This window comes from Dermochelys coriacea, chromosome 4, assembly GCF_009764565.3.
Source record: "Dermochelys coriacea isolate rDerCor1 chromosome 4, rDerCor1.pri.v4, whole genome shotgun sequence".
Classification (NCBI taxonomy): Eukaryota; Metazoa; Chordata; order Testudines; family Dermochelyidae; genus Dermochelys; species Dermochelys coriacea.
In genome coordinates this window covers 110762246-110789850 of record NC_050071.1, presented here as the reverse complement: position 1 = coordinate 110789850, position 27605 = coordinate 110762246, and the positions used below count along the sequence as shown (strand labels likewise).

At 40.2% G+C, this 27605-nt stretch overlaps 1 protein-coding gene across 8 annotated transcripts in view; it reads right to left on the bottom strand.

The window, feature by feature from the left end:
* Positions 1 to 27605, bottom strand: part of ADGRA3 (adhesion G protein-coupled receptor A3) — a 126312-nt gene that overhangs the window by 62550 nt on the left and 36157 nt on the right. For 4 of the 8 annotated variants that reach the window (XM_038398208.2, XM_038398209.2, XM_043514065.1 and 1 more), the window contains exons 3-8: positions 14988 to 15059; positions 11886 to 11957; positions 10803 to 10874; positions 7119 to 7279; positions 5100 to 5313; positions 2839 to 3003 (exon numbers count right to left, since the gene is read on the bottom strand). The exons of 1 other annotated variant lie outside the window; for it this stretch is intronic. In XM_038398208.2, the coding sequence (XP_038254136.1) occupies positions 2839 to 3003; positions 5100 to 5313; positions 7119 to 7279; positions 10803 to 10874; positions 11886 to 11957; positions 14988 to 15059 (756 nt within the window). Of the gene's footprint in view, positions 1 to 2838; positions 3004 to 5099; positions 5314 to 5552; positions 5644 to 7118; positions 7280 to 10802; positions 10875 to 11885; positions 11958 to 14987; positions 15060 to 23632; positions 23636 to 23849; positions 23916 to 27128; positions 27140 to 27605 lie in introns of those variants that run through there. 3 more of the 8 variants (XM_043514063.1, XM_043514064.1, XM_038398210.2) reach the window with 3 other exon arrangements.

Genomic DNA, 27605 nt, shown 5'->3' with positions numbered 1-27605 from the left:
TGTCACACTCAGTGAGGACTGGAGGAAGGGCTGACTGCATCAAACTTGGAGCGGGACTGTCCACTATCAGAGGAAGGAGATGACTTCTGGTGGGATGGTGAGAAAGGTGTCCATGGGTTGGTGCATGGGGGAGTAGACTGTCCTGCACCTCCTCCAATGGGATCTGAAGAGCATTAATTATTCTCCTCAGCAGCTCCTGAAATTGACAGTAGTCATCTGGGGGAGAGGAGGGCATCAATGACTCAGCTGCATCTGGGGACAACAAGGGGACTATCTCCAGATCCACTGGTACTGTAGGAGCCAAGCTGACTGGTTTATTATCCAGCCCTGGTTCTGGATGTCTACTCGATGAAGGACGGGGCAGTGAGACAGGGGATTCCTTCCAGGTTGAGTGAGATGGTTCTGAAGGCGAATATTAGGGCCACAACTCCAATCTGGCCAACCTGGTTGATCCTGCAGTTGTTGCGGCAACACTCCCATCCCCAGACACAGGAGGGAGGAAGAGTTGGTGGGAAACTGCTGAAACAGCATCACAAAGTCCTTAATCCTATAAAAATGACTATGAACATTAAAATTACTACAAAATGAGTAAAATCCTAACTATGTACAAGAATAAAAACTGTTTTCCTAGAAAGTTTCGAAAGTGTGTCACCAACAATGAGAGAAAAGCAGAGGCTCCGGCTCAGATCTTGCGGTGGTGAGAAGGAACTCAAGATGTGGTCAGTGTAACCCGCCCTTTAGCACCATGAGCGAAACCATGATGCAATGCAAGGGTGCATGTGTGGAACATCAGACACTATTACTTTGAAAAGCTCCAGCTCTGGGTGCATGTGCATAAGCCTCAGTGGAATATAATAGGGACCATCACTTGAAGGAGAACCTGCAGAGACCCTTTCTACAAGCTTACACAGGGGTAGTTCCAGAATCACCGGAGTACAAGTGTATTAGAGTAAGCCTTTCAACTACAAAATAATTTAATTTTAAAAAGGGAAGGTTGAGATTTAAAATCAATCCAAAAGATAGAATACATTAGATAGATACATTAGACATCATGGGTGAAATCTGGTTCCACTGAAGTCGATGGCAAAACTCCCACTGTCTTCAACAGAATCCAAGATTTCATCCCAAAATAGATTAATGAGGCTAACTAAAAGTATTTCCTCATGCTTATGTATTGGAGGTTTGATTCCTATTAGCGTTCACATCGCACTCTCCGTCAGTAGCCAGTACCAAGCCGGGGAAGCTAAAGATCCAACCAGCAGATCAAATTCGGTGACGAATCCTGGTGAAAAATGTAAGGTCTTTTAGATCAGAGGTTCTCTAACTGGGAAGTGTGTCCTGGGGGATGCTGAATATATTTGGGGATGGGAGGGAGGAAAAACAAAAAAGCCTTACTATGCACATTTTACTCACAGCAACAAATAACCAGCAAAGCAGATTCATCCAGGCATATCAGGTCCTCAGACAGCATGGTGCATTTGACTCTAGACGGCATCAAGCATTTTGATGGATTTCTGTTAAGCTTGCATAGCATTATACAAAATCATTGTAGCAAACTGATTAACGTATAGATGGCAATGTGGTGTGCACATTTAATACAAGATAGAAGGGGATTGATAGCTGTCTCAAGCATCCAACCCAGGATGGAACTGCTCTCCTCCAAAAAGCACTATTACACTAGTAACAACAGAGTGATGCAAGCAAGCAGTATCTCACTTAAAATGTACAGAACTGTATAACTGAATGGCTCTGTTTGAGTCAATGCTTTACTGTTTTTAATATTTAAGGATTGCACTGGCAGAGTGCAATATTTATTTTCTTTTGATCTGTATACATACTTGTGTGGTGGGAGTGTAAACTAATACAGACACAAAGAAAGGGGACATGATCAAATAAGTTTGAGAACCATAGTTTTTGATTGCCTATAAAGAAGTTAGATTCAAGCTACAAAGAGCTCCAACTTAGAGATGGGGAGTGGAATGATAGGAGACGGGTTTACAAAAGAAAAATACCAGGAAGTACCTTTTAAGCCAGCACAAGTAAATGAATCATAAGAAAAATGGCTATAAATGTAAGAAAACTAGCACCAATAGAAGACACACATGCTAACAACATTTTGTTTCTCACTGGGAACTACTGCAGTAAAGTGCAAAAGAGAAGTTAGAAAAAGAATTACCTTACATATAGGGAATCTATTTGTGATAGCTGGCACCTCCAGATGTAATGTGTTAGAGTGACCAGCAGCAAAAAGATCAGAAAAAGGAAAACAGGTGAAAAGATAAGTAAAGAATAAAAACAAGATAGACTGCAATAACCAACACAATGGAAAACTAGAGCAGCCACGGGCAGTACAAACTATTATAAAAAGGAGATGGCACTCATTACAATTATTGTACTATTTAAAAGGATGAGATATTTCATAGTACTGTTGTAGTGATTTCATATATGGGAGACAATGAAAAACTTGGAAGTAGAATACTAATATTGAAGAAAAACCCTGTATTAGCCTGTGTTCCAACTTTAAGTTACAAGCCATTTCAAAAACTCTGTTCATTAGAACAGCTATATTTACATATTTAGAATATCATACTTTACTGTCAATTTCTTTTCTAAAGAATTCATGCAATATGGGTTAAAAGGCACCAATATTTCATAATAATATCGCTGCTTGCATTTCTTTCAGCCATATTCTAATTTACTATAATTAGAAATGTGAGAACTCATTACATCTTATGCAAGAGTACACACCAGTAAGGTGCCTTTCAGCATAACCTCCTAATTGAAAAGCAGAATCAAACAGACAACACTTCTTCATGAAACAAATTTGCTGTCACCAACCTGAAATCTCCTTTATTGTTGACAACCCTCTCTGGAAGGCAATACTGTGCAGAGCTCTCTAACACCACAATGTCTACAGTTCTTGTATTATTCCCACGTCTGGTTTGCACATGACAACCCCAGTTGCCGGTGGATCCAGCTTGAATATTTGAGATAGTCAAGATGCTATTAAGACAAAAAAAAATTATTGAACTTCAGCAAAATGTATGAAAAGCATTTATTAAAAGATGAATAGTGCTCAGAAAGACCATACAAACAACTCAGTAACATGTCTGTGAATGGCCTTACAAAAACTGAGAACCAACTATTCATGAGCCCAAGAACTAGTAATTAACTGTGGCAGAGATCTAGTAGGTCATGTAATCCATCACCCTATGAAAGCAGATCTGTTTACTATAGTTACAGACAGGCAAAACTGATTTTTAAGTTAGTAGGAAGCCATAAAAAATTCAAAATGAAAATTTTGGCTTAAGTCAATCTGAATAGAAAAATTGCAAAAATATTTTAGTGAGTTGAAAATATCTGTTTTGGGTCTAACAAATTGACTGAGGAGGCGGGGAGGTCGTAGTCTCATAAAAGACTGTTACTTACCTGTATTATAACTGTTGTTCCTCAAGATGTGGGTGCAGATGTGTTTTCCACTCAGATATGTGTTCACTCAGTGCACCAAAGCCAGAGAACTTTGCCTAATGCTACTTATGGGGTAGTGCTCACTATTTAAGAGCAGAGCTACCCTGCCCCCCCAAACCCCTACCGGTTCTTTTGTACCGAATGTCAAGAATATAGACTCTGATGCAGAAGACAGAAGGTGGGTCATGGAATACACATCTGCACTCACATCCTGAAGAACAGTTACAATACAGTATGTAAGAGTCTTTTTTTCTTCAACCGTTTGCAGAAGTATATTCCACACAGGTGACTCACAAGCAGCACTCATAAGAGCTGGGAATCAAAGTCTACTTAAAAATGACTGCAGGACCGCCTTCTCAAACTTTGATTCTGATCTAGACACAGCAGAAATTGCATAGTGACTGGTAAAAAGTATGCAGAGAGACTAGGTAGCAGCCCTGCAAATGTCCAAAACTGAAATATCACTGAGGAATGCTATCAACGTTGCTCAGGCCCTAATCGAATGTCCCCACAATCTCTGTGGAGGCATGATCTGAGCTACTCCATATGCTGATATAACCCAGGAAGTTTACTAGGAGTCCCTCTGAGACCTTTTCCACTCTGCTTATCCAGAACACTTCATCCAGTTCTCTGGGATCCAAAAAATAAAATTCAACTCCAGATTTTGTCACTCGGTTTCCTTTATTTGGTATACAGCAAAGCTATGCTTAGTTGATCAGACTCAAGTATATGGGGTGGGTTGTGGTCATACTAAACACCCAAAGTTACACTGAAAACCTCTTTCTTTATATACATCTACACATTACATTGCATCAGACGTTTTGGGATTGGTTTGGTTACTTTGAAGGAACCAATCCCTGTGTAGCATGCCCTGTTCATACGTTGTTCACGGTCAACCTACTGTTTACCTCATCTCTACATTCCTAACTTATCTTGTCCATTGTTAATAAATGGTTCCATGGAACCAGCCCTTAAATAGCAAGGGGAAGGGCTGGAGGCACAGAGCATGAGCACTGCTCCGAGGGATACTCCTAGGCAGAGTTCTCTGGCTTTGATGCCCTGGGTATGCGCATATCTGAGTGGAATATACATCTGCAACTCAAAGAAAAAACATTTAGCCCAGTGGTTAGGGCACTCACCTGAGATGTTGGAGACTCAGGTTCAATTCCCCCTGTCCCATGAGCGTAGAAGGGATTTCAACTTGCATTTCCCTTACTACAGAAGAGAGTGTCATAGGCACTAGTATATGGGATATTCTGGTGTGGGTCTCAATCTCTCCTGTTGAAGCTGTTCCAATTTGTATAAATAATTAAACAGTCATTGGAGTAAAGACTTGAACTTCAGTGCCCTACTTCTTACAAGAGCGCCCTAACCACCAGGTTATATAGGGTCATTCACGCTCTCTCTGGCCCAATGATTATTCACTGTCATAATGATTATGAATTGCCATTATGTAATACTGTCTGACAGGGGCATTTCTTCCAAATCCTCACTGTTGCAGTTTATATATTCACATCAATAAGAACTGAAAAGAGGCTATTTGCCACCAACTACTTTACTAAGCAATATGAACCGGGGAGCGGGGGGTTTCAACTACCACTCTATGCAGATGTTTTTCACAAGGAATTTACCTTGCAATTAACGAGCAATTATGAATTATGTTCTTTTCAACAAAAATACCCTGAGATTCATCAGTTTCAACAATCTTCCCATCCTGATACCACAATACTTGCATGTCTTGATCAATATATGAAGCCATGCATTGGAAGGGCAGACTGTCTCCTTCAAAGACAACCTGACGATGAGATGGAGTCATGTAGAAAGATGGTAATTCAAGAGGAGGTTCTAGAATCCAAGAGACCAAAAAAAAAAAATCAACAAAACTTCAAATTTAAAAATATAGTTAGATACTATGCTTTATAGATTCACTCTGAAAAAAACCCTTAATTTTAATATTCATTAAAATAAGAAATTTTTTTTCCTTTGGATTATAGTTTGATATAATCAGATCTCTGTCTTAGCTGGCTTTTTTTAAAAAAAGAGCTGGGAAGGATTTAAATAAACTGTATTTCATAACGACTCACATCTTCAATTGACCTCCAATGGGCTAACTGTATCTTTCAAAAACTGTATTCATTCAGTCAGTTTAATGAATTACAGAAGCTGTTTGCCAACCTAGTTCCAGAAAAAAAAAAGCAATACAGATAAAACAAATCTGTGCATTTATATATTTATTTTACAAATATTAAGCAACCTTCAAAATTTTCAGTGATATATATTAATATGTTTAAGATTTACAGATTGGTAAATTTAGGCAATTTTCTCATGTTCTCAGAGTGAACTACTCTTACAGTTACAAACAGAAACCCACACTCCTAGTCCCAGGCTGCATGAACTTTACAATCACTGATTGATCTGAAAGTAAAAAGAAAAGGAGTACTAGTGGCACCTTAGAGACTAACAAATTTATTAGAGCATAAGCTTTCGTGAGCTACAGCTCACTTCATCTGAAAGTAGTATACTTTGTTTATACCGAGAGCTTAATATTCTTGATAACTCCCAGTTTTGACAACAGCATGAGAAGTAATCCTCATAATAGGACATTTGTACGCAGTTCTCAATGTATCATTCAGAGAAGTTAGTCCTGCATTAGGATAGTGAACTGTACAAAAGCAGATGGGATTTACCACAATTTTAATACTTAAAGAGAGCATAAAGAACATGACTTATGTAGCCCTCTAAAGTCTCACAGAACCACTGGACCTATCTAGGTTAGGAAAATAGTGTTGGAAAACATGCTATCTAAATGTGTCTTTTAAACTTGACTTTACACCTAGTGTAGACACAATCCAAAACCTTTGAAGTGTCTTAACTGGTCAGCTTTGAGTGTGCCTGCATAGCTATGTTAGGAGAATGCAAGGGGCTTTTCTGAGCCTGATGGGCAATACTTCTAGGGGATTCAGTGACCCATCCACTTGATTCTTCTTGTTCTGCCTCTTTAAGGATCTTGGGGAAGACCTAGGAATGCTAACAAACTCCTCCGTATTCTTTGAAAAAAACTGCTAAAGAAAGTTTCTCCTGAGTTTCACTCTCTGTGCATCTTGCTCTGAACCAGACAACTGGCCCAGCAAAGCAGCAGGTTCCTTCTGATTCTCTTCTCTTGGATTTTACTGTTTCATTTCAGGACACCTCAAATTTCTTATTTGGCTCTTTTACAGATTGACTGGTCTCCAAGAAAGATAAGGAGGGAGGGAGGTGAATAGGACAATCTTTTTCTCCTTTTAACTATTAGGGCTTTAGACTTGGAGGGTTTTGCACAACTCAGATCTAAGCGGTCTGAAAGAAAAACCTGGGAAATGGAGGACAAACCCACCAGTTCTCTATTTTTCATGTAAGAAGTCAAGTTTAACTGCTGTTTTTGAGAGGATTGCTCCTCCAAGGGTAAGATCAGGGGCCTAGACAACAACTCTCCCTCTGATACCAGAAGCAGCAAGGCAGTCTGAAGACTGCTGTCAGTAGAAGGAATCACTATAAACACGACATAGAAGTACCAAATTGAAGGAAAGCAGAAAAAATAAAGGATTAGCTACTCACACTAAATAAACCCAGTATGCATTAATTATTAAGCGTCATTTATCTAGAATTCTTACCACATGTTAGAAGCTCCTGCTTAATTGATGTTACTAGTTGTGCTTGCAATGACTTGGGGTAAGCACATTTAGTTTCACGTACTGTTATATTTCTTTCCTTTAACCACTGATGCAGCCACAAAATGTTACAGTCACACAGAAGATAATCAGTCTGAAATTCTCTGTAACATGCAAAAGACAGATCATCACAGTAATAAATGTAATATTCAGTTTTCTCTCCTATTAGTTTTAGGATGCCTATCACCATTTACTACAAATTTCCTACAGAATCATAGAAATGTAGAACTGGAAGGGACTTCATGCAGTTCACCACCCTTCATGCTGAGGCAGGATTATATACACATAGATTACTAAAGTCAAAAAGTGTCAATAATAGCAAAAGTTAAGAATATTGCACTATACTGTACTGTGTGTTTAAAAAACAGTTTCTAGATTATTATTCAGCAGTGATTTAAACTAAAGTCATTTATTTGTGCTGTAGCTCACCAAATGTGAGGATTTCATGCCATGAATTGGATCCATGTCAATACTGCCTGGGCACAAACTCTTAACTAAAAGAGTTTTCCTGCTTTTCTTCCTCCTGTGGTTCCTGTTCTGAAACTAAGGAGGACACTGAGCAGGATCTGGGTTTGTATTTCCTTCTCTTAAATCTGCCCCTCCCTAAAGAATTGGCATCAGGAGACTCTGAAGAGACAAGAGGAAGGACTCCTGTGCCTGCACACAAGTTTGGCCTTCTGGCATACCACAGCCTTTTTTAGGGATGCACTTTTTTTTTTCCTCTCTCTCTCCTTTGAGGACCTGGGAAAAGGAAGGTGCCCAATGACCATGGAGACTAGTCCCTGTATATCCTTCCCATTTTCCTTTTCTTGTTTGTCTGAATGAATGCTCACCATCAGATTCTGAGAGTGAATGGGACAATTCTGCTGGGAGAGGTCTGGGGATCTGCTAACTGAGGGGCAGCAATCTTTCTTATGCCCAGAATTAATGCTTTTCCTGCATCTCCTGAGAGGGAAGCTTTACTGAATCTATACAGAGGTGGCCAACCCTGGAGAAAAATTACTATGCCAGATCTGGGCCATCTGGTAAATCTCAGGATTTGGCTCTCTTCTGACCTCAGTGCTCTACTTAGGCTGGCAGTAACTCAAAACCTGCTGGAGGAATCACACTCCTGCCCTAGAAGGGCAAGGAATACCCTGAAGCTACCCTGGGATCCTGTGCTTCTACTGGTCTGGGTCTAGATATGCCACTCCTGGCTTGAGAGAGGGACTTCATGAAGGACCCTGCCCGAGCTGGCTTTGCTGAGATGTGCATGGCTCCTAACTCACAGAAGACACAGTAATCCCCACACAGGCATTCCACAAGTGGGGTAGAGAAAACAACACGTCTGTGCTTCCCCCTTCTTCTTGCCCTTCTCCATGCTGTACTTTGTGATGGGGGTGAGGGGGAGGAATCGGGGGGGCACTGATGGTGCCTCAGCAGTAGAAAAGAACTACACACTTACATCCCGAGGACCAGAAACAGCTACAGAATGTCAATTTATGTCCAAAATACTTTTTATTTATATATAGCTATAAAAATAATATACATATATATATAAAATAAATGAATTATTTTGGCCATATATTGACATTCTGTAGCTGTGTTTCTGGTCATGGGGATGTAAGTGTGTAACACACACACACTCAAAAACAGAAAGTCTCACAAACTTTCCTGAAGCTATGAAGGCAATGAACAACTGTCAGATGTAGCTGACCATGCCCTCCCCTATCAGGGACTAATGGGTTTGGTTCTGCCTCAGTGTTGCACACTGCTTGAGCCAAAGCCAGAGCCAGGTTTAACAGATCTATGGACCTTGAAGACAAAAAAGCATTTGTAATAACTTCTTTGGCAGAGGGAGTACAGTAACTTTGGTGCTTACCTGAGCAAATTCATGGGCACAATAACAGCTTATTTGAATAATACTATCTATTTGACTGAGGTTTATTTATTTATTTAGTAGAGAAGCAAGAGTAAAAAAAAAATCTATAATGGTATAAGGTTAAGATACAGATTAAAAACAAATTCTATGCAATGGTCACTCAAATGTGTTGCCTGTTTCTCTCATTACAGGCTATACTACTCACTAATGCAACCGTGTGTGGTTTTTTCCCATTAAATGAAACCCCAGTAACTTCGCTATGATTAAAATAGGCCTTTTTCACATCATTTCTGATTTTCATTGATTCATAAAATCTTCTCATTGTATGTATAATATGACACGTCCTGGTACAAAGACATCCAAATCTCCATTAAAAAGTCTGCTATAGTCAGGAAACAATAATTTATATATCTAAATATTGTCTAAAAAAAAGGTCCCTCAGTCTGAACTGATTTGTTTTTCATCTTTGTTAAAAATCTCTTCTTCATGTGTATTTTATTATTTCATCAGTAACAGCGAACAGTGCCCAAAAGATTATGCAAGCCAAGGCACAAACACTTAACACTGAAACAATATATGTTCCTAACTGGGGAGTTCTGATACAAGCCTTTTGGTATTTATTAACAGGAATTCCTAAAGACACATTTTAAATACTAACATTGATATCCAGGATGTTGTAGCAGGCTCATTAAGTTCTTAAACAGACTCATGCCCTTCAGGAAGGGACCATTTTTATTAGTACGGTGCTGAGAGTATTAGAGCTCAAGTAATAAACCATGAATAATAATCAGTCTTGAGAGGAGGCACTATCTGCCTTGGAATAAGGAGAGAGTTCACTTCATGACCAGTGCCAGCAGCTAGAGAATCTGCAAGACTCCTGATATGGCAGCCCAGCCTACATAGCTGTCATAGAATATACAAACTTTTAGCAGTCAGGTTGTCATGAAGTAATTCATCCACTTTCTACATACACAGTATCACAATAAAGGAACTAAGGGCTGCTAAAGGAGCAAAGAGAAAAACAGAATGAGATTGAGACACGCATTTTTATATCCAACAGTCACATTTTTTGTTCTTGGAGAACTGTAAACTTTTGGAGAGTACCTTTCTTCATTTGCAAAAAGAACACAAGTACCGGTAGCACCTTAGAGACTAACAAATTTTAATAATAAATAATAAATTTGTTAGTCTCTAAGGTGCCACCGGTACTTCTGTTCTTTTTGCAGATACAGACTAACATGGCTGCTACTCTGAAACCTTTCTTCATTTGTAAAATAAGACACAAAGGCCAAAACTTTATTTAATACAAAATAATAATTGGCATCTGTAGGGTGGGATTTTCAAAAGTGCTCAGTGATGGCCTAACTCTGATCCTACTGACTTCAAAACAGAGATGAGTTAGATAAAGATTGAGTACTTTTGAAAATAACATCCAGAGTACTTTTCATCTTCAAACTATGTCTAATCCTTGTACCATTTTCTCATGCAAAATTCTGCAACCATGTCAACCCAAGCCTACTCAGAAATATACTGTTATAATATGTTTAAAAAACAAAACAAAATCTAAATTGCCAATGTCTAACTGGAATAATATTGAACGTGTTGATCTGTCAGAATCAAAAATATTGTTTGCTTTAATTTAGTTGCTTTGCACTCAAAAAAAGTCTACTGAAGCTCACCATATTTACCCTTTTAAACTTTTTTAAAATTGCTGAAAAATTTATCTAAGATCATACAAATTAAAATCAAAATTAATATATACTTACAAAGACTTTAGTGAGTTAAGATGATCAAGGGTTCCTTGCGTTAGTGCAGAAAACAAATTCCCTGAAAGATTTCTAGGACATAAAATGGCAATAATTAAATTGTTTTATATCTAAGCAATATATTTGATACTAAGTTACATAATTAAACACAAATTTCCTCTTTCAAATGTGTTTCTTATTTTTTAAAAATAACTTATAAAATACAGTCATCAAAAGAGGACATGGGAGCAGTCTTTAAAACATTAGACATCACAATGTAAGCCTGATGGCCCAGCTAGAGAACCCTAACACCAAAGATGTTCCCCCATTCTTCTCTTTTATTTGAAAGTATTATGAGTTTGAGAATAAACTATTCAACTCAAATATCTCATTTTTGTTTAAAATGACACTTATGTTGAAATATACACCAGAAAGCATATTTAAATTTTATTTCAAAGTTGACAAATAATCAGAAAGGTAGTGCAAGAAAACAAGCTGCTTAGATATACCATTTACCAAAAAAAAAGAAAAAAAAAGGGGGGGGGGGCCGGTCACATCAGATTTTCTCTTAGGTGGCTCACCTGGAAGTGCTGCAGAGACATCAAGCAACACATGGGGCAAAGGGAGTATTCTGCGTCTGTGGAATACAACCTTTTTTTCCAAATAAACCTCGCCCCCCAAAACCCCAAACCTTCTATGTGTCCAAAGGACATCTCATCAAGTTCTCTACAAGGAGGATAGTCAGCTTGATGCTCTGGCATAAAGGACAAAAGTTAAAAGATAACGTAATGCTGAAATAGTCTTCTAGGGAAAACATGTATTACAGACAAGTACCCCTTTTTCTTCTTTCCTATATATTCCAAGAATGCAAAACTAGAGGAGGCAACAGCAGACAGGGCATGGGACTGGTTCTATTCTTTATTCTCCCATTGACTAGCCGACTGCAGGCAACACAATGTAACCATTATGGCCTTGATCTAGTGAAGCATTTAAGCTTGTGCTCAACTTTAAGCATTAGTAGTCCCACTGAAATAAAAAAGAAAGGTTGAATTAAATGAGAACTATAAATTCTCTTTCAAACATGTACAACAGAATTATACTTACAATCTAACAAGATTTATGAGTCCTCTAAATATATCTGCATTCAGGCAGCCTATTTTGTTGTTACTTAAGTCTCTACAAGGAGAAAGAGCAAAACAAATATTTATTGCTTCATTTCATCATACAATACATATATTCTACAAAAAAGGTACTTTAACTGGTTTACTTGAATAATGGGTCAGGCTAAACAGTCTTCATGAACAGAAAACAGAAGATGTTGGCCTATTCGACTACGTGCTGAACTCTTTCAAAAGGATTTTGTTATTTAGGCCAGGTCAGCACAGGAAAGGCTTGCTGTCATAACTATACCAGCATACACTCATAGCATAGACACAGCTTATACCAATAAGAAGGTGCTTTTGCCAGTATAGTTTATACAAGATTCCAGAGCAAAATATGTGACATTGTGAAAAGCAATTTTATGCGGTAATAAAATTTTGTCCACACTAAGGCTTTTGCCAGTACAGAAATGTCAAAAATATCACATCCATAACCAACACTATTATACCAGCAAGTTTCTAGTATAGATTATTCAAATTGCAAAATGGCCCCAGTAAAGAAAATTCAGCCCTCTAGGCCCAAATTTGCAATATTTGGAATATTTGTACATGTAAATACTACTTAATGTAAGGAACACAGATTTGGTCCCTCAACTGCTTATTTTTTTAAGTCTTCAAAAGATGACTACCCAATTTAATTTCCCTTTAGGCATAACAGATTTTTTTTTTTCAATGACAGATAAACTGCTAGAATCCATGTGAGGATTTTCATCATCGAAAGTCATAGGAAGGCACATGCATTTTACAATCAGTACAGTTTTGAGTTCAAAAAATAATTACTATCAACCAGTTTCTTTTAAGATCTCCAAATTTTATGGAAGAGGCCTTTTGGCTCTTAGCATGTTATCTATCTATCATAAGGTTTTATGCTGGCACCCATCACTGAAGTATCACAACACCTTCCATAAAAAATCAATTAGCAACATCAAGTCCCTAATGAACCTCATGGATCCTCTGGCTCTTCCCTGTTTTGGAGTATAAAACGTTACGTTTTTGATTGGACTGATTGATTTGTATGCATTTTTACGTAGGAAGAACAGCAGGCAGATGGGGTTTTAGTACTGTGGGTATTCTTTTTTAAATGGTGGAAACACTTTGCCAAAAAAGAAGGTTTTACATCATTTCCTAAAGATGATCTCTAGATTTGCCTAAACTCCTCTGGATATTCATTCCATAGTCAGAACCCTGCAAAAATACTGTCTCTAGTTCTCAGGTGCTTCATTATGGTCTTTGCAATCCACACTGCCCCAGAGCGGCACAACCATCTCAGTGGTTAATAGATTTAATATAGCTGTGGCTTGGTCCATTAGTTGTTTTGAAGATAGTACCAAGGTCTTAAATGGGCAACAGCTAATGGGCTTAATGAGTTCACAGCAGCCCAAACCATAGAGGTTTTCAATCAGCAGCAGCAGCCTGTGCATTGTTTTCACATTAAGCTTCCCACTTATCCAATCTGGAGAAGATAAACACACAGAACACTGTGGGAAGGCGCTCATCGCACAATGGAGGTAAAAATTGTATTTTTAGATGTTACATGAACATCCAAGCCTTATGAGGAGTCAAACAGGACCCAGAAGCTTCACACCACTTCTAACAAGATTTTCCAAACATTTCTCCCTTCCAGACAGCATTATTTCAGTCTTGCCTGAGCTGAATTTCAGCCAGCTGCTTTTCTTCCAGGACCTGATGCCTTCATGGTATTTGGACAACTCAGGCCTTATCTACACTGGCACTTTATAGCACTGCAACTTTCTCGCTTAAGGGAGTGAAAAAACACCCCCCTGAGCGCAGCAAGTTTCAGCGCTGTAAAGCACCAGTGTAGACAGTGCACCAGCGCTGGGAGCCATGCTTAACTGGCTCCTTGTGGAGGTGGTTCTTTTAGAGTGCTGGGAGACCTCTCTCCCAGTGCTCTGCCGCAACTACACAAGCCACGTTAAAGCACTGCCACGGCAGCGCTTTAACATTGTCAGTGTAGACTAGCCCTTAGTGGTGGTGGTTGCATCAATGGAGAACAAGACATACAACTAAATCATCAGCATACCGTTGACAGTTTTATAACTCTTCATAGCACTCCACAGGTGAGGACCTTTAGGGAAGAGGAGCAGTTACCAGTCACCACTCTCAGAGTTCTGTTGGAGATGAATGATTTGGCGCTATTGTAGTGTTATGCTGTCTACCCCCACTATTTCAGATGAGCAGGTTAGAGGTACCAAAGAAACGAGCTGTTAGATGAGCCAGTTAAGCATTTAATTTTTTAAAAATGCTTAAATTTTAAGCACATGCTTAAGTACTTTCCTGAGCTGAGATCTGACTGACTGATTTATATAGTGCCTATAACATTAGCTAATTAGGAACTACCAAGATATTTCTAGAGCATTGGTCACCACGGTATATGGATACTAAACATTGCTAAAATTCTATAACTTAAAAGCTGCCCCACAGATTTTTGAAAAACTTTCAGAGAAAGGAATAAAAATGGATGGTTCTCATCCTGGGATCTTGTTTTCCAAGTTTCAGCCTGGGGCAAGTTTTTATAGCCCAGACCTAAATCCAAGAAATATGTATAATAGGAGAGTTGGCACAACCTTAATAAAGTGGCATTAACAGCACTGTAACTTTCATTAAGATATTAATAACTAGGGACTTGGTATTCTTCTATGACCTTTTAAAGGAAGTCACTGTGAAGTAGTTCTCTGTACTTCAGAGGGTTATTCCTGATGACATCAAAGCTTTAGATGAATATGAAGCCACTTGTGACTCAAGACATAATACACAGGAAGAATGATAGCACAATTACTGACAGAAAATATCCAATAAATCTGGTTATGAAAGATTGGCAAGCCACATGTAGCTCTCCAAAGCATGGTTCCACTCAGAAGAGCAGCTCTGAAAATGGCAACAAAGTTTCATGTGTGGTCTTTCAATGATTTCTACATTAAATGTGCTCAATTACAGTAGATGGTGATTGTGTTTGCTTTTAAACTGCCAACCCCTCAAACTTAACCTGGGATCTGAAAAAAATCATAAAACTAAATAAGATACTTACAGTCTTTTTAGAGATGGAAGCCCCATAAAAGCACCTGGATCTATAAGATTAATAAGATTGTTCTTTAGGTCCCTGTTAAAAAAATGTGTAAAAGAGAAAGGTCAAATATTAAAATTTATGGAAGAGAAACTGACTTTTTATATATAGAACTGAACACCTTTAAATTGCAAATGAGCCTCCTTCTGACTTGTCAGAAAGCACAGAATACATACTTATTTTTCTAACATTTTTCAAATTTTACTCATTATCTTTGGTATTTTCCACAATAAGAGATATAAACATTTCTTATTTTCATTTAAATATGCTATCAATTGTATCTCTTACCATATTGTAAGGGTGGGAATCTGTCAAAGATGTAATATATTGTATCATGCTCAATAGACTACATTGAGCAGTATGTAATGTGATTTTTCTTTTCTGCCGAGTTTTACTGCTCTGTGTTGATGAACCGTTGAGCAAAGAAAGTGAAGAAACATCCTGTGCCCACTGAATTCAATGTCTAAGCTCCCACTGACTTCAATGGTGTAGGATCAGGGACTTGGATCAGCACACCAGATGGAGTTAGAATGGCTGTAGACAATAGATCATGTGATGTGTCCTGACTTGGGGACAACTTATACCTTCAAGTCAGCGGCACTGCTATGGGTACCTGCATGGTCCCACAGTAAGCCAACATTTTTATGGCTGACTTAGAACAATGCTTCCTCAGCTCTCATCCCCTAGCGCCCCTGCTCTACTTGCGCTACACTGATGACATCTTCATCATATGGACCCATGGAAAAGAAACCTTTGAAGAATTCCACCTGGATTTCAATTATTTCCATCCCACCATCAACCTCAGCCTGGACCAGTCCAACAAGAGATCCACTTCCTGAACACTACAGTGCAAATAAGTGATGGTCACATAACCACCACCCTATACCGGAAACCTACTGACCATTATACTTACCTACATGCCTCCAGCTTCCATCCAGGACACATCACATGATCCATTGTCTAAAGCCAAGCCCTAAGATACAACCGAATTTGCTCCAATCCCTCAGACAGAGACAAACACATACAAGATCTTTATCAAGCATTTTTAAAACTACAATACCCCTGGGGAAGCGAGGAAACAGCCTGACAGAGTGAGACAGGTAACCAGAAGTCACCTACTACAGGACAGGCCCAACAAGGAAAATAACAGAACACCACTGGCCATCACATACAGCCCCCAGCTAAAACCTCTCCAGCACATCATTGACTATTTACAACCTATCCTGGAAAACAATCCCTCACTCTCACAGACCTCAGGAGGCAGGCCAGTCCTCGCTTATAGACAGCCCCCCAATCTGAAGAAATACTCACCAGCAACCACACACCACGCCACAGAAACACTAACCCAGGAACCAATCCCTGTAACAAACCCTGTTGCCTACTCTGTCGCCATATCTACTCTAGTGACAACATCAGAGGACCCAACCACATGAGCCACACCATCCGGGACTCATTCACCTGCACATCTACTAATGTGAAATATGCCATGTGCCAGCAATGCCCCTCTGCCATGTACATTGGCCAAACCAGACAGTCTCTATGTAAAAGAATAAATGGACACAAATCAGACATCAGGAATGGTAACATACAAAAGCCAGTAGGAGAACACTTCAATCTCCCTGGACATTCTATAACAGACTTAAAAGTAGCCATACTTCAACAAAAAAACTTCAGAAACAGACTTCAAAGAGGTTTCAGAGTAGCAGCCGTGTTAGTCTGTATTCGCAAAAAGAAAAGGAGTACTTGTGGCACCTTAGAGACTAACAAATTTATTAGAGCATAAGCTTTCGTGAGCTACAGCTAACTTCATTGGATGCATCTTAAAAAGAGTCCATTGGGGTGTTTTGGTGACCTGGTATGCATGTGGCCAAGATACTGATGCTATGCTGGATGCACCAGTTCCACAGTTTTTAGCACTTCAGTGCACAAGGATTGACACCTCTCTCCCTCGTCTGTTGATATCCTTATGTTTTTGTCCCTGAGTATTGGTAGAAGTGTAGACATGCATTGTGAATTGCAAGTTGACTCTGATGGGGACTTCTTGCCCTGTACCGTGTGGTTCTATAGGTGTGCTCCCCAGCTAAGTAGGGATATGTCGGCATCAGGGATGATGACAGCTGCAGGAACAGTACAGACATTGTGCAATTTTGTCCATCAGTCTAACAAGTCCCTGACTTTCAGTGGTATCGACAGAGATTTGTTGAGGCTGTGTCTGTGTGGCACAAACTGTTTGGATCCAGTCCTGGAGGCAGCATATACATAATCTGGCATGTTTTACCATGAATGCAGCCCGCCATATGATGGAGCAACTGTAAACAAATTCTGACCAAGACCTGTGGACTGATTCAAACACGGGTAATTAGACTGACTATCTTGGCAAATCTGTGGGTTGGTAGGAAGGCTTTGGTCTCTAATGCTCCGACAAATTCCAGCTGTTGTACCATTGTCTAAGTTGATTTTAGCGTGTTTATTTTGAGGCCTAGTTTTGAAAAGAGGTCCATCATCTTTCATATGGCTACAAGTGCCTCGGCTCAAGAAAGAGCTTTGATCAGACAATCGTCTAGGTATGGGTCCTGTGGAAAGTGTAATACCTTGTAAAGATAATGCTCCAACCCCAAGACAAATCTGAGGCATCTCGCATGAGAAGAGTGTATGGTAATGTGGAAATATGCATCTTGGAGATCAAGGGCAGAGAACCAGCCCCTGCTATTCCAGTGCTGGGATTATTGTTGATAACATTACCATCTTGTAGTTTCACAAACTTGTTGAGGTTTCTCAAATCTAGCATCAACCTCTAACCACTGTTTTTCTTTTGGATTATGAAGCAGTTGGAATAAAATCCTTTCCCTCTGTGTTGGAATGGGACTGGTTCTATGGCACCCAATTGTAGGAGATGATTTATTTCACCTTGTAGAAGGTGCTCATGAGAAGGATCCCTGAAGAGGGACGGGAGAGGGGGTGGGTAGCTGGGAGGGACAGAAATGAAATCAAGTACCGCATTGCTGGTGATTCCCAGTACCCACTTGTTGGAGGTGATCTTCCATCACATTGGATGGAATGGGATCAAATGGTTGCCAAACTAAAAAGTATTTTTGATGGTTGCACCACATGGTCCAAGGGAGGCATCTCGAGGCTTCAACCATATTCTCAATACTTGTTTTGAGGTGGGTGGGTGGGACACAGACAACTGTGTTGAGGTCTGTCTACACTTGGGGGGAGGCCTCTGTTGTCCGCGTTGCATTGCGTTTTGTAGTGTCATTATGAAAGGAAAGATGGAGGTTGAGATCTCAGGGTAGGTTGGTACCTACCCCGTCTTCTCTTCAGTGTTGGTGTATAGAAGCTGAGTGATGTAATGTCCCTCCTGAATCCTTTAATGAATGGAGGGATTCATCAGTTTGCTCAGGAAACAGTTTGGAGCCTTCAAATGGAAGCTCTTCCATGGTGGGCTGGACTTCTTTCAGAAATCCCAAGAGGTGTAGCCAGGAAGCCAGTCTCAAGAACAAATCATATCAAACCAACTTGATAGCTTTCTTTGACAGGGTAAAAAGCTTTGTGGATGGGGGGAAGCAGTTGACGTAATATATCTGCACTTTGGTAAAGCTTTCGATACTGTCTCGCACGACCTTCTCATAAACAAACTAGGGAAATGCAACCTAGATGGAGCTACTATAAGGTGGGTGCAAAACTGGTTGGAAAATGGTTCCCAAAGAGTGGTTCACAGTCATGCTGGAAGGACATGAAGAGTGGAGTTTCGCAGGGATTAGTTCTGGGTCCAGTTAGGTTCAATATCTTCATCAATGATTTAGATAATGGCATATAGAGAGAGTACACTTATAAAGTTTGCGGATGGTACCAAACTGGAAGGGGCTGCAAGTGCTTTGGAGGCTAGGATTAAAATTAAAAATGATCTGGACAAGCTGGAGAAATGGTCTAAAGTAAATAGGATGAAATTCAATAAGGACAAATGCAAAGTACTCCATTTAGGAAGGAACAATCAGTTGCACACATACAAAATGGGAAATGACTGCCTAGGAAGGAGTACTGCAGAAAAGGATCTGGGGATGATAGTGGACCATAATCTAAATATGAGTCAACAGTGTAACACTGTTGCAAAAAAAGCAAACATCATTCTGGGATGTATTAGCAGGAGCGTTATAAGCAAGACAGGAGAAGTAATTCTTCCACTCTACTCTGTGCTATTAGGCCTCAACTGGAGTTCTGGGCGCCACATTTCAGGAACGATGTGGACAAACTGGAGAAAGTTCAGAGAAGAGCAACAAAAATTATTAAAGATCTAGAAACCATGACCTATGAGGGAAGTCTGAAAAAATTGTTTAGTCTGGAAAAGAGAAGACTGAGGGGGGATATTACAACAGTTTTCGAAGGTATGTTACAAGGAGGAGGGAGAAAAATTGTTGTTCTTAACCTCTGAGGATAGGACAAGAAACAACGGTCTTAAATTACAGAAATTGCAGAAGAGGTTTAGGTTGAACATTAGCAAAAAATTCTTAACTGTCAGGGTAGTTAAGCACTGGTGATAGAAGAATCCCTATCACTGGAGATTTTTAAGAGCAGGTAGACAAATACCTGCCAGGAATGGTCTAGACAATACTTAGTCCTGCCATGAGTGCTTGGGACTGGACTAGATGACCTCTTGAGGTCCCTTCCAGTCTTATGATTCTATGACTATCAATGTTGCTATGGACTGGGCTGCTATGTCAGCAGCATCTACGGAGGCTTGCAATGCTGTTTGTGACAGTAATTGGCCTTCAGCTACAAGTGCCTGCAATTGTTGTTCTTTGTCTTCCAGGATGTGTTCAATAAACCCATTTAGTTTGGAATAGATTATGCCACTGTACTTTGACAAAAGTGCCTCGTAGTTGGCAATTCTAAAATGGAGGTTAGCTGACAAGTACACCTTATGTCCAAACAGATCTAGCCTCTTCCAATACTTATATTGTCCTGGAGCGATGCTGTCTTCCCTTCTCATATACTGCATAACCATGAGGGAATTCAGAGTAAGATGTGAGAATAAAAGTCCATATCTTCTGCAGTGACATAGTATTTCTTGTCAGCCCACTTACATATAGAAGGTATCGAGGCTGGGGTCTGCCAGACTACCTAGGCTGGGCCCAATAAGTAAGGCTACAATTCCGTCACAGAAGTTACGATTCTGTGACTTTCCATAATCTTCGTGACTTCCGCAGCTGCAGTGGCCCCAGGTGCCAGCCGCACCAATCACTGCTCGGGCGGCCCAGGCAGCTGGCCCCACAGGGAGCGCCCAAGCAATGGCCAGTACAGCTGGCCCTGGAGAGCCCCAAGCAGTGGCTGGTGCGGCTGGCCTTGGGGGCGGCCCAAGCAACAGTGGTCCCGGGGGCGGTCGTAGGACCACCCGAGCAGCAGCAGTTCCAGGGGAGGTTGCAGCAGCAACCCTGAGAAGCGCCCAAGCATAGGTCACTGGGGCAGTCGCAGGGACGGCTGGAACACCAGCCCTGGAGGCTGTCATGAGCACGGTTCCCGGGGGCCTCCAGAGCAGAGGGGACACAGGAGCAGAGATTTAGTCATTAGTATTTATAGTAAAAGTCACGGACAGGCCATGGGCCATTAATTTTTCGTTTTTGCCTATGACCTGTCCTTGACTTTTACTAAAAATAACCCATTACTAAATCTTAGCCTTACTAATAAGGCCTCATTGACTGGGAGTGCGATTTTAGTGGATATGGAGGTCTGCACTATGTCCAGCAGATTGTGTTGTGGTTCTCATACTTCCTTCAACAGGATCTGAAGAAAGACTGCTATCCTTCAAAACATGTCTCAAAATTGTTTCAAGTCATCAGCAGATGTGGGGAGTTGTGGCATGATCGCTTCATCCGGTGAGGACGAGGAGATGTTGGCTGATGGTGTGACTTGCTTCTCCAGTCCTTCCTCATGCTCCTCGAAAGATTCTACCTCAGTTTTGGGAGGCCTGAATACAAAGAAGGTCGCAGAGTGTCTGTGTTGATTCCTCTGGTTAATGGGCAAAGTTTGGGAAACTATTGCCTGCACACAGCTCAAGGATCCCAATAGCGCTAGTGTGGGGGCAAGACATATGAGGTGGCATCCATGGATGCTTGTATCAAGGTCCTGGGTCAGTTCTGGTCTCCTGGTACCGAGGGTGTGTGTTTTCGCGTTGTGCAGCCCCCAGATATTAGAGAGTGGTGCACAGTGTAACTGCATAAGGCTCTTCATCCTCCTCTCTAGAAAAAGGGGGGCAGTTCTAGATGGTGATGGGGAGTGGTGGGATATCAGTTGCATCTCTAGGGGGAGATGTGTACCCATTGGGAGGTCGGTACAGAGGAGAGGTGACTCCAGGGCTGCAGAGATAAGCAGGTCTTTCTGAACTCCTGTGGTACCGGCATCAAAATCATCAGTACTGTGGGCTGTACTTGCAACAGTTCCGTGAAAGGTTTAGACATTGGTGCATCAGTTCCGTGAAAGGTCCAGCACGGGTGAAGATGTTGTCAGTCTGACGGTGCCAAGCTCAGTCTGCATTCTCCTGAATGGCAGTAGGTGGTGCCGAAGGCTTCATCAGTGCTGAAGCACTTGGTGCCGTATGGTTAGTTGGAGGCTTTGGGCCTCTTTGCCAGTATTGTGTGATGCTACCATCTTACGTGGTCCTGCTGTCTTAGGGTCCTTGGAATTATTATTAGTGCCAGTACTGGAGGTCCCTGGATAAGCAATGGACCTAAGTCTAGTTGTAGAAGATGCTGAGGCTACCAACTTTGTGGGGGACTCTTTTCTCCAGGATGGCTCCTTGATAGGCCATTTAGGGTCCGTTTCTTGCCATCTTTATAAGAGTCCAGCTTTTCTCTTTTCAGTGTGAGAGTGCAGGGTGGCAAATGATGACAAAAGTGACCACCGCCCAGGACAGGCACTCTCCATCATTAAAAGTTTTAACTTCAGGTCATGGTTCTTTGGGGTCCACACTTTTAAGTTGGGCAATCGGTGCATTTCTGTGGTTTGTGCCCCTCCCCCATGCAATGAATGTGTAATGAGTGCCCATCACTTATGAAGAGGCACCTCTTAAACCTGGGGGATCCAGGCATAACCTCTATAGGTAAGTTCTCCCTGCACTGGAAGAACGTAGAAAAAAATACTATTCTAACCTAAGGAGTAACAGGGAGGAGAAAAAAAAATATTTTTTTCCCCTCAGGGAGGAAGGGAAGAAAATAAAGAAATAAAAGCGACTTATCTATATACTCTCAACAGAAACACTAATACTACTAAAGGCATTAAAGACTTTTCTATAAAGGGCTGTGCTATAAATTCTGTCCTGGACTAAGGACTGTTGAGAAGGAACAGAGGGCAGTTGGACTTCACAGCGCTATACAGCTGCGACTCAGAGCGTAAAATGGGGAGGAGTGCATATGCAGCCCAACAGGCACTACTACTAAAGATCTCCAATCCTAAATGCAGGGACGTGAGTACACCTAAAGTGGAGTGCCCATAGGGACACTACTTGAAAAATAACTGCTAGTTCAAGAACCTCATCAGATCTCAACTGCCACAAAACCATATGAAAAGAGAGAGGTAGATGTTTAGAGTTTTATCACTTAAAACTTATACATACCTGCTGGTGGCAAGGAACAAGAACTTAAGTTTAAAAATTCTGGAAGCCAGTGGATATCAGACTTGGGGTTGGAAGAGAAAATGAGCTGATTTTACTTATAAATAACCATAAATAATATGCCAAACTTAAAACTATTTTCTCAAAGAAAGTGCCAAAAGCTCTTAAAAATAAACATAACACTTGCCAGACCTTTCACAGAAGCTAGACAAAACATTCATGCTTAGACTTGGGAAAGCATTTAAGCATTTCCTGAATAATGCACTTAAGAAGATGCTTAACTTTAAATATTTCCTTAAATGTGATTGACTTCGAGACTAAAAATACCTACAATTACTAGAGCTTAAATAATTTAAAAAACTACTTTACTTATTTTTCATATTTATGCTACTTGGTTTTGCATTACACACAGTTTAGGCAATAGACTAGTCTAACTTTAGTTTATAGTCAGCTTTACTTTGTGATTCTGATCCAATTACAATGCTAAAATGTTTAGGCTGCAAACACTGCAGAGGAATGCTTAAATCCCCCTGAAAAAACAGAACACCTTTCAGATTTTTAAATTCATGCATATTGACTAGAATTCTGTTGATTAGGTATATACCTAAAAAAAGCAAAACCTTAACTTTGGATTTAAACTACATGAGTGTCTTAAAATAAACAATTTAAAACCTCTTCTGCATCAACATAGCAGTTAATTATGTCTCACTAAAAAAAATTACTAATAAATTAGCTGTCAGTACTAAGTTAATTTTGTGCTCTTGAAAAGTGAGAAATAAAGAAGTTATCTTTGGCAGCTCTTCAGCATTCTTGAAAGATACTGAATGTACCCGCAGTTGGTGAAACTGTCATCGCCTCCAGGTTCAAGAGCAAGTTCAAAATAAAGATATAACAGTGGCGAGCAAATGGAGAAACCATATTAGAACCATTCTCAGGATAAAGAGTCTTGTCGGAAGGTGTTGCTTTTTTCCCCACTAGCCATTCTGTTGATACATGCATTTACAATCTTAGCAACAACAAACAAGGCAACTTATCACCACTTTATAAATATTTCTCTTGAACAAAGTTCAGCCAGCATGATGAAGTTATCTTTATATAAACTGTTTACTAATCTAAGTACATTTTGAAATAAATCCAAACACGCCTGTAGCAATCTATTAAAAACGGTTCATATGATAAAACAATATTGCCAATACCTCAGCTTTGATCCATCAACTTATCTGGTCTCCCTGTCAGAACAGGGAGATTGTTTTCAGCTCACAGACCTTCTCTTAGCGGTCTTGTGTGAGTGGCTCATCTCTCTGGGCTCACCTACCTAAGATGTAAAAAGTTGCAGTGAGAGTTCCTACCATGATTCTGGTGGTTGAAGGGCCAACTCCCTGGGCAGGAGTTTGACCCTTAACTCCCTGTCTTTCCTGGACTTGGGCTTCAATTGTTGGCGTAAGCCAAACTTTAGTAGAATGTGTTTTTCCCCCAGCACAGCTGGATTAGATTCCTTGCAATTGAGGCACTTTTTGAACACTTGGGAGCCAGGCATACCCTTGTGCAAAGGGGTTGTCGTCCCCCCACCTTCCAAGGTTAGCGGGAGGAAAATATTTTTTTTCGTTTTTAGTTGCTTTTCGTTTTTTAAGACACTGCCAAATAAAATGTAAACAAAGTAACAAAAGAAAAAGGCTTAAAGGGAAGCTAAAATTAGCAAATCTAAAGACATCTTTAGCTCAGTCTCTAGCCATGGGCGGTTGAGAAGGAACCTAGGAGGATTGCCTGCACACGCTGGCTGCTCCTCTTGGCAAGTGAGGAGCCGCGCATGCAAGGGTGGGATGGACTGCTACCAGAGTTCTCAGATCTGCAGTGCAGGGGCGCAGACACACCTACAATAGAGCATCCAGAGGGTCAATACTCGAAGAAACAACAATGTTATCAAGGAAAAAGCATTTTAAATTTAACCTACAAAGAACTGATAGACATCCATTGGAATTATGTCTGTTGTGAATGGGCTTGAGATAGGAACTGACAATCACACTAGAAACTGAATCATACAGTGATGTGAAGTGCTGGTATTAGTCAGGGAACCTGGTGGAGATCAAGTGCTGTGGAAGTTGGTCCACCACCACCTTAAAGCTATGTCTACACTAGAGAGCTTACAGCGGCACAGCTGTATTGATGCAGCTGTGCTGCTGTAAGATCTTTTATGTAGCCACTCTATGCCGACGGGAGAGAACTCTCCCATTCACATAGCACTGTGCACACTGCCAGTTACGTCGGCAAACGTCATGTCACTCAGGGATGTGTTTTTTTCACTCCTCCAAGCAATGTAAGTTTTGCTGACATGAGTGGTAGTATAAACATGGTCAAAGAAACCTTGTCCAGGAATGGAAAATTTGAGGGAGGACCTTACTTAGCAAGACTGGCAACATCTAACAGCAGTTCCTTGAATACAGACTATCGCATGCTTTAAGAAAATAGAGTGATTGTCTCGTGAGAGGCTAAAGCTGGGGTCAAATAAAAAAATGACTTTACAGTGGTCAGCCTTCAGTTTTCCCTAAAATACAGTAACCTCAGTATTTCTAGCATACCCTACAATTAATGGGAAAAAAAATCTAGAATTTTGCAAAACAAAGTCATTTAGCTATTTAAAAACAATGAGTGAAGCCATCACTGACTCTAGTGACCTTGTCAGCAGAAAAGATCAAAACAGAAGGAGAAGTCTTTGAAGCAGACAGCACCTGGGCAAACAGCCAGGTATGATTAGTCAGCTCGCAACCCTGGACAGCTCTGCAGAGAGAGCTTTAGCAATGCTAAAGTCAAAATGGCTCTCTTGGCCTTTCACAATGCCACTGTATAGTCTTTCTTGAACTCCTTGTGCCTGAAGCAATCAAGTATGACTTAGGTCACTTTCTTTCCGGTCTCCTACTCCTTACCCCTAATACTTCATCTTACAAAATTCATTAGTGAATCAAGTTATTCCATGGGTGAGATTGCAATCAAAGCATCTTGAAAACAACCAGAATATCTTAAGGTAGGTAATTCAGATTCAGACTAAATCACATAGAATACTTCTGTGGATATGCACTTCAGAGAAACCATGATAAAGGAAGAGAAAAGCCTCTTTGCCTCTTTCAGTTGCAGTATATGATTTCAAGAAGTTTTTTTTATGATCAAAACTGTTCAAGTTCAGAGCATGTTGTCTGCCAGCACACTCCAGGCTAGTCTCTATTTATGGTTCATCTATTGCAGGCCATCTACATATTAAAGTGACCTATAAGTATATTGGAAACAGAGAGGTTATTTAGAAGTCACCATAACAACAACAGACAAATACAGTAGAACCCCGTTTATTTGACTCTCCATTAACACGGAAAGCCAGATAACCAGACAACCAGCGCACACAGGTCCAGAAGTGGGAAATCTCTCTGGTGGCCACAAGATGGTGCTGCAGCATTGTACTTTCCCATTCTCCAGTTTATCCAGATTTTTGATTATCTGATCTGGCCCCAGTCCCAGTTAGATCAGATAAACAGGTTTCTGGTGTATTAACTATTAACCCATTGATGTGTACTGCATTCTCCCTGAAAAAGGTCAAACTCAAGAGTCAAATAATCCGAAGGTATGTCTACATTGCACACTCCTTACAACATTGTGTAGAGTACATACATTATGTGCCTCCCTAGCAAAGGTATAAAACTTACAGAAACGATACACCAGGAAATGCACATATGACAGAATACTTAAAAGAAGTAGCAGTAAAAGCTATAATAAGCTGTGAAAAAAAATTTCAAATGTCTAGTACACAGCTTGGTCACAGACAATGCTGCAAATATATCTAAGATGAGAAGAAATTTAGAAGAGAGTCCCAAGGTAAAAACATACAACTGCAGTGCTCATTTGATGCACCTCCTAGCCAAAGACTTCAGGGTTCCAGAAATAAAGACTAATATTGAAATTGCAAAATACTTCCATAACAACCACTTTGCAGCAGCTGCTCTGAAAAAAGTGGGAGGAACCAAGCTAACTCTCCCACATGAGTGTGATGGACTGCAGTAGTGGACTGTTTGGGGCACTATATCAAGGACTGGCCTAATCTGATGACAGTTTGTGAACAAAATTGTGAAAAAATAGATGGCACTGTCACAGCCAAAGGTCTCAACATTGGGCTTAAGAGAAATGTTGAATACATGCTGATTAGCCTGAAGCCTATTTCTGTAGCCTTGAACAAAATGCAGGGAAACAGCTGTTTTATTGCAGACGCTGTTGAAATCTGGAAGGAATTCAGTGAGCTCCTAAAAAGAGAAATATGTAGTGACAGAGTTAAATTACAAGCATTAAAAAAAAAAACAAATGGGACAAGCACAAAGCTCATTTTCTTGCAAATATTCTCAATACTCGGTACCAGGGTCAAACCTTAACTGCTGAAGAAGAGGAGTTGGCTATGACATGGACATTCAGCAATCATGCCTCCATAATGCCAACTATAATAAACTTCAGAGCTAAGGGTGAACCATTCAAGAAATATATGTTTACTGATGATGATTTAAAGAAAGTCACAACAGTGAACTTGTGGAAGTCACTTAAGCACTTATTTAAGCACTTAATGCTCAAATAAATTTGTTAGTCTCTAAGGTGCCACAACTACTCCTTTTCTTTTTGCGAATACAGACTAACACAGCTGCTACTCTGAAACTTAAGCACTTGGATTCAGAGACTGTTGAAGTGATAATCTCATTTTTAACAGCAGTAACTGCTTCCGCCGGTGTAGAAAGAGTATTTTCTTCCTTTGGATAAATTCATTCCAAATTGAGAAATCATTTGGGACCTGAAAAAAGCAGGAAAGCTTGCTTTTTTTTTTTTTTTCCAGATTATGAACAAACAGGAAAATGAAGGCGAAGGTGAAGATGACTAAGTTAGCTGCAGAGGCCAATATTTTAAGTTTCTCATGTTGACCTAGCTGACATAGTCAATTTAATTTTTTTTTCTTT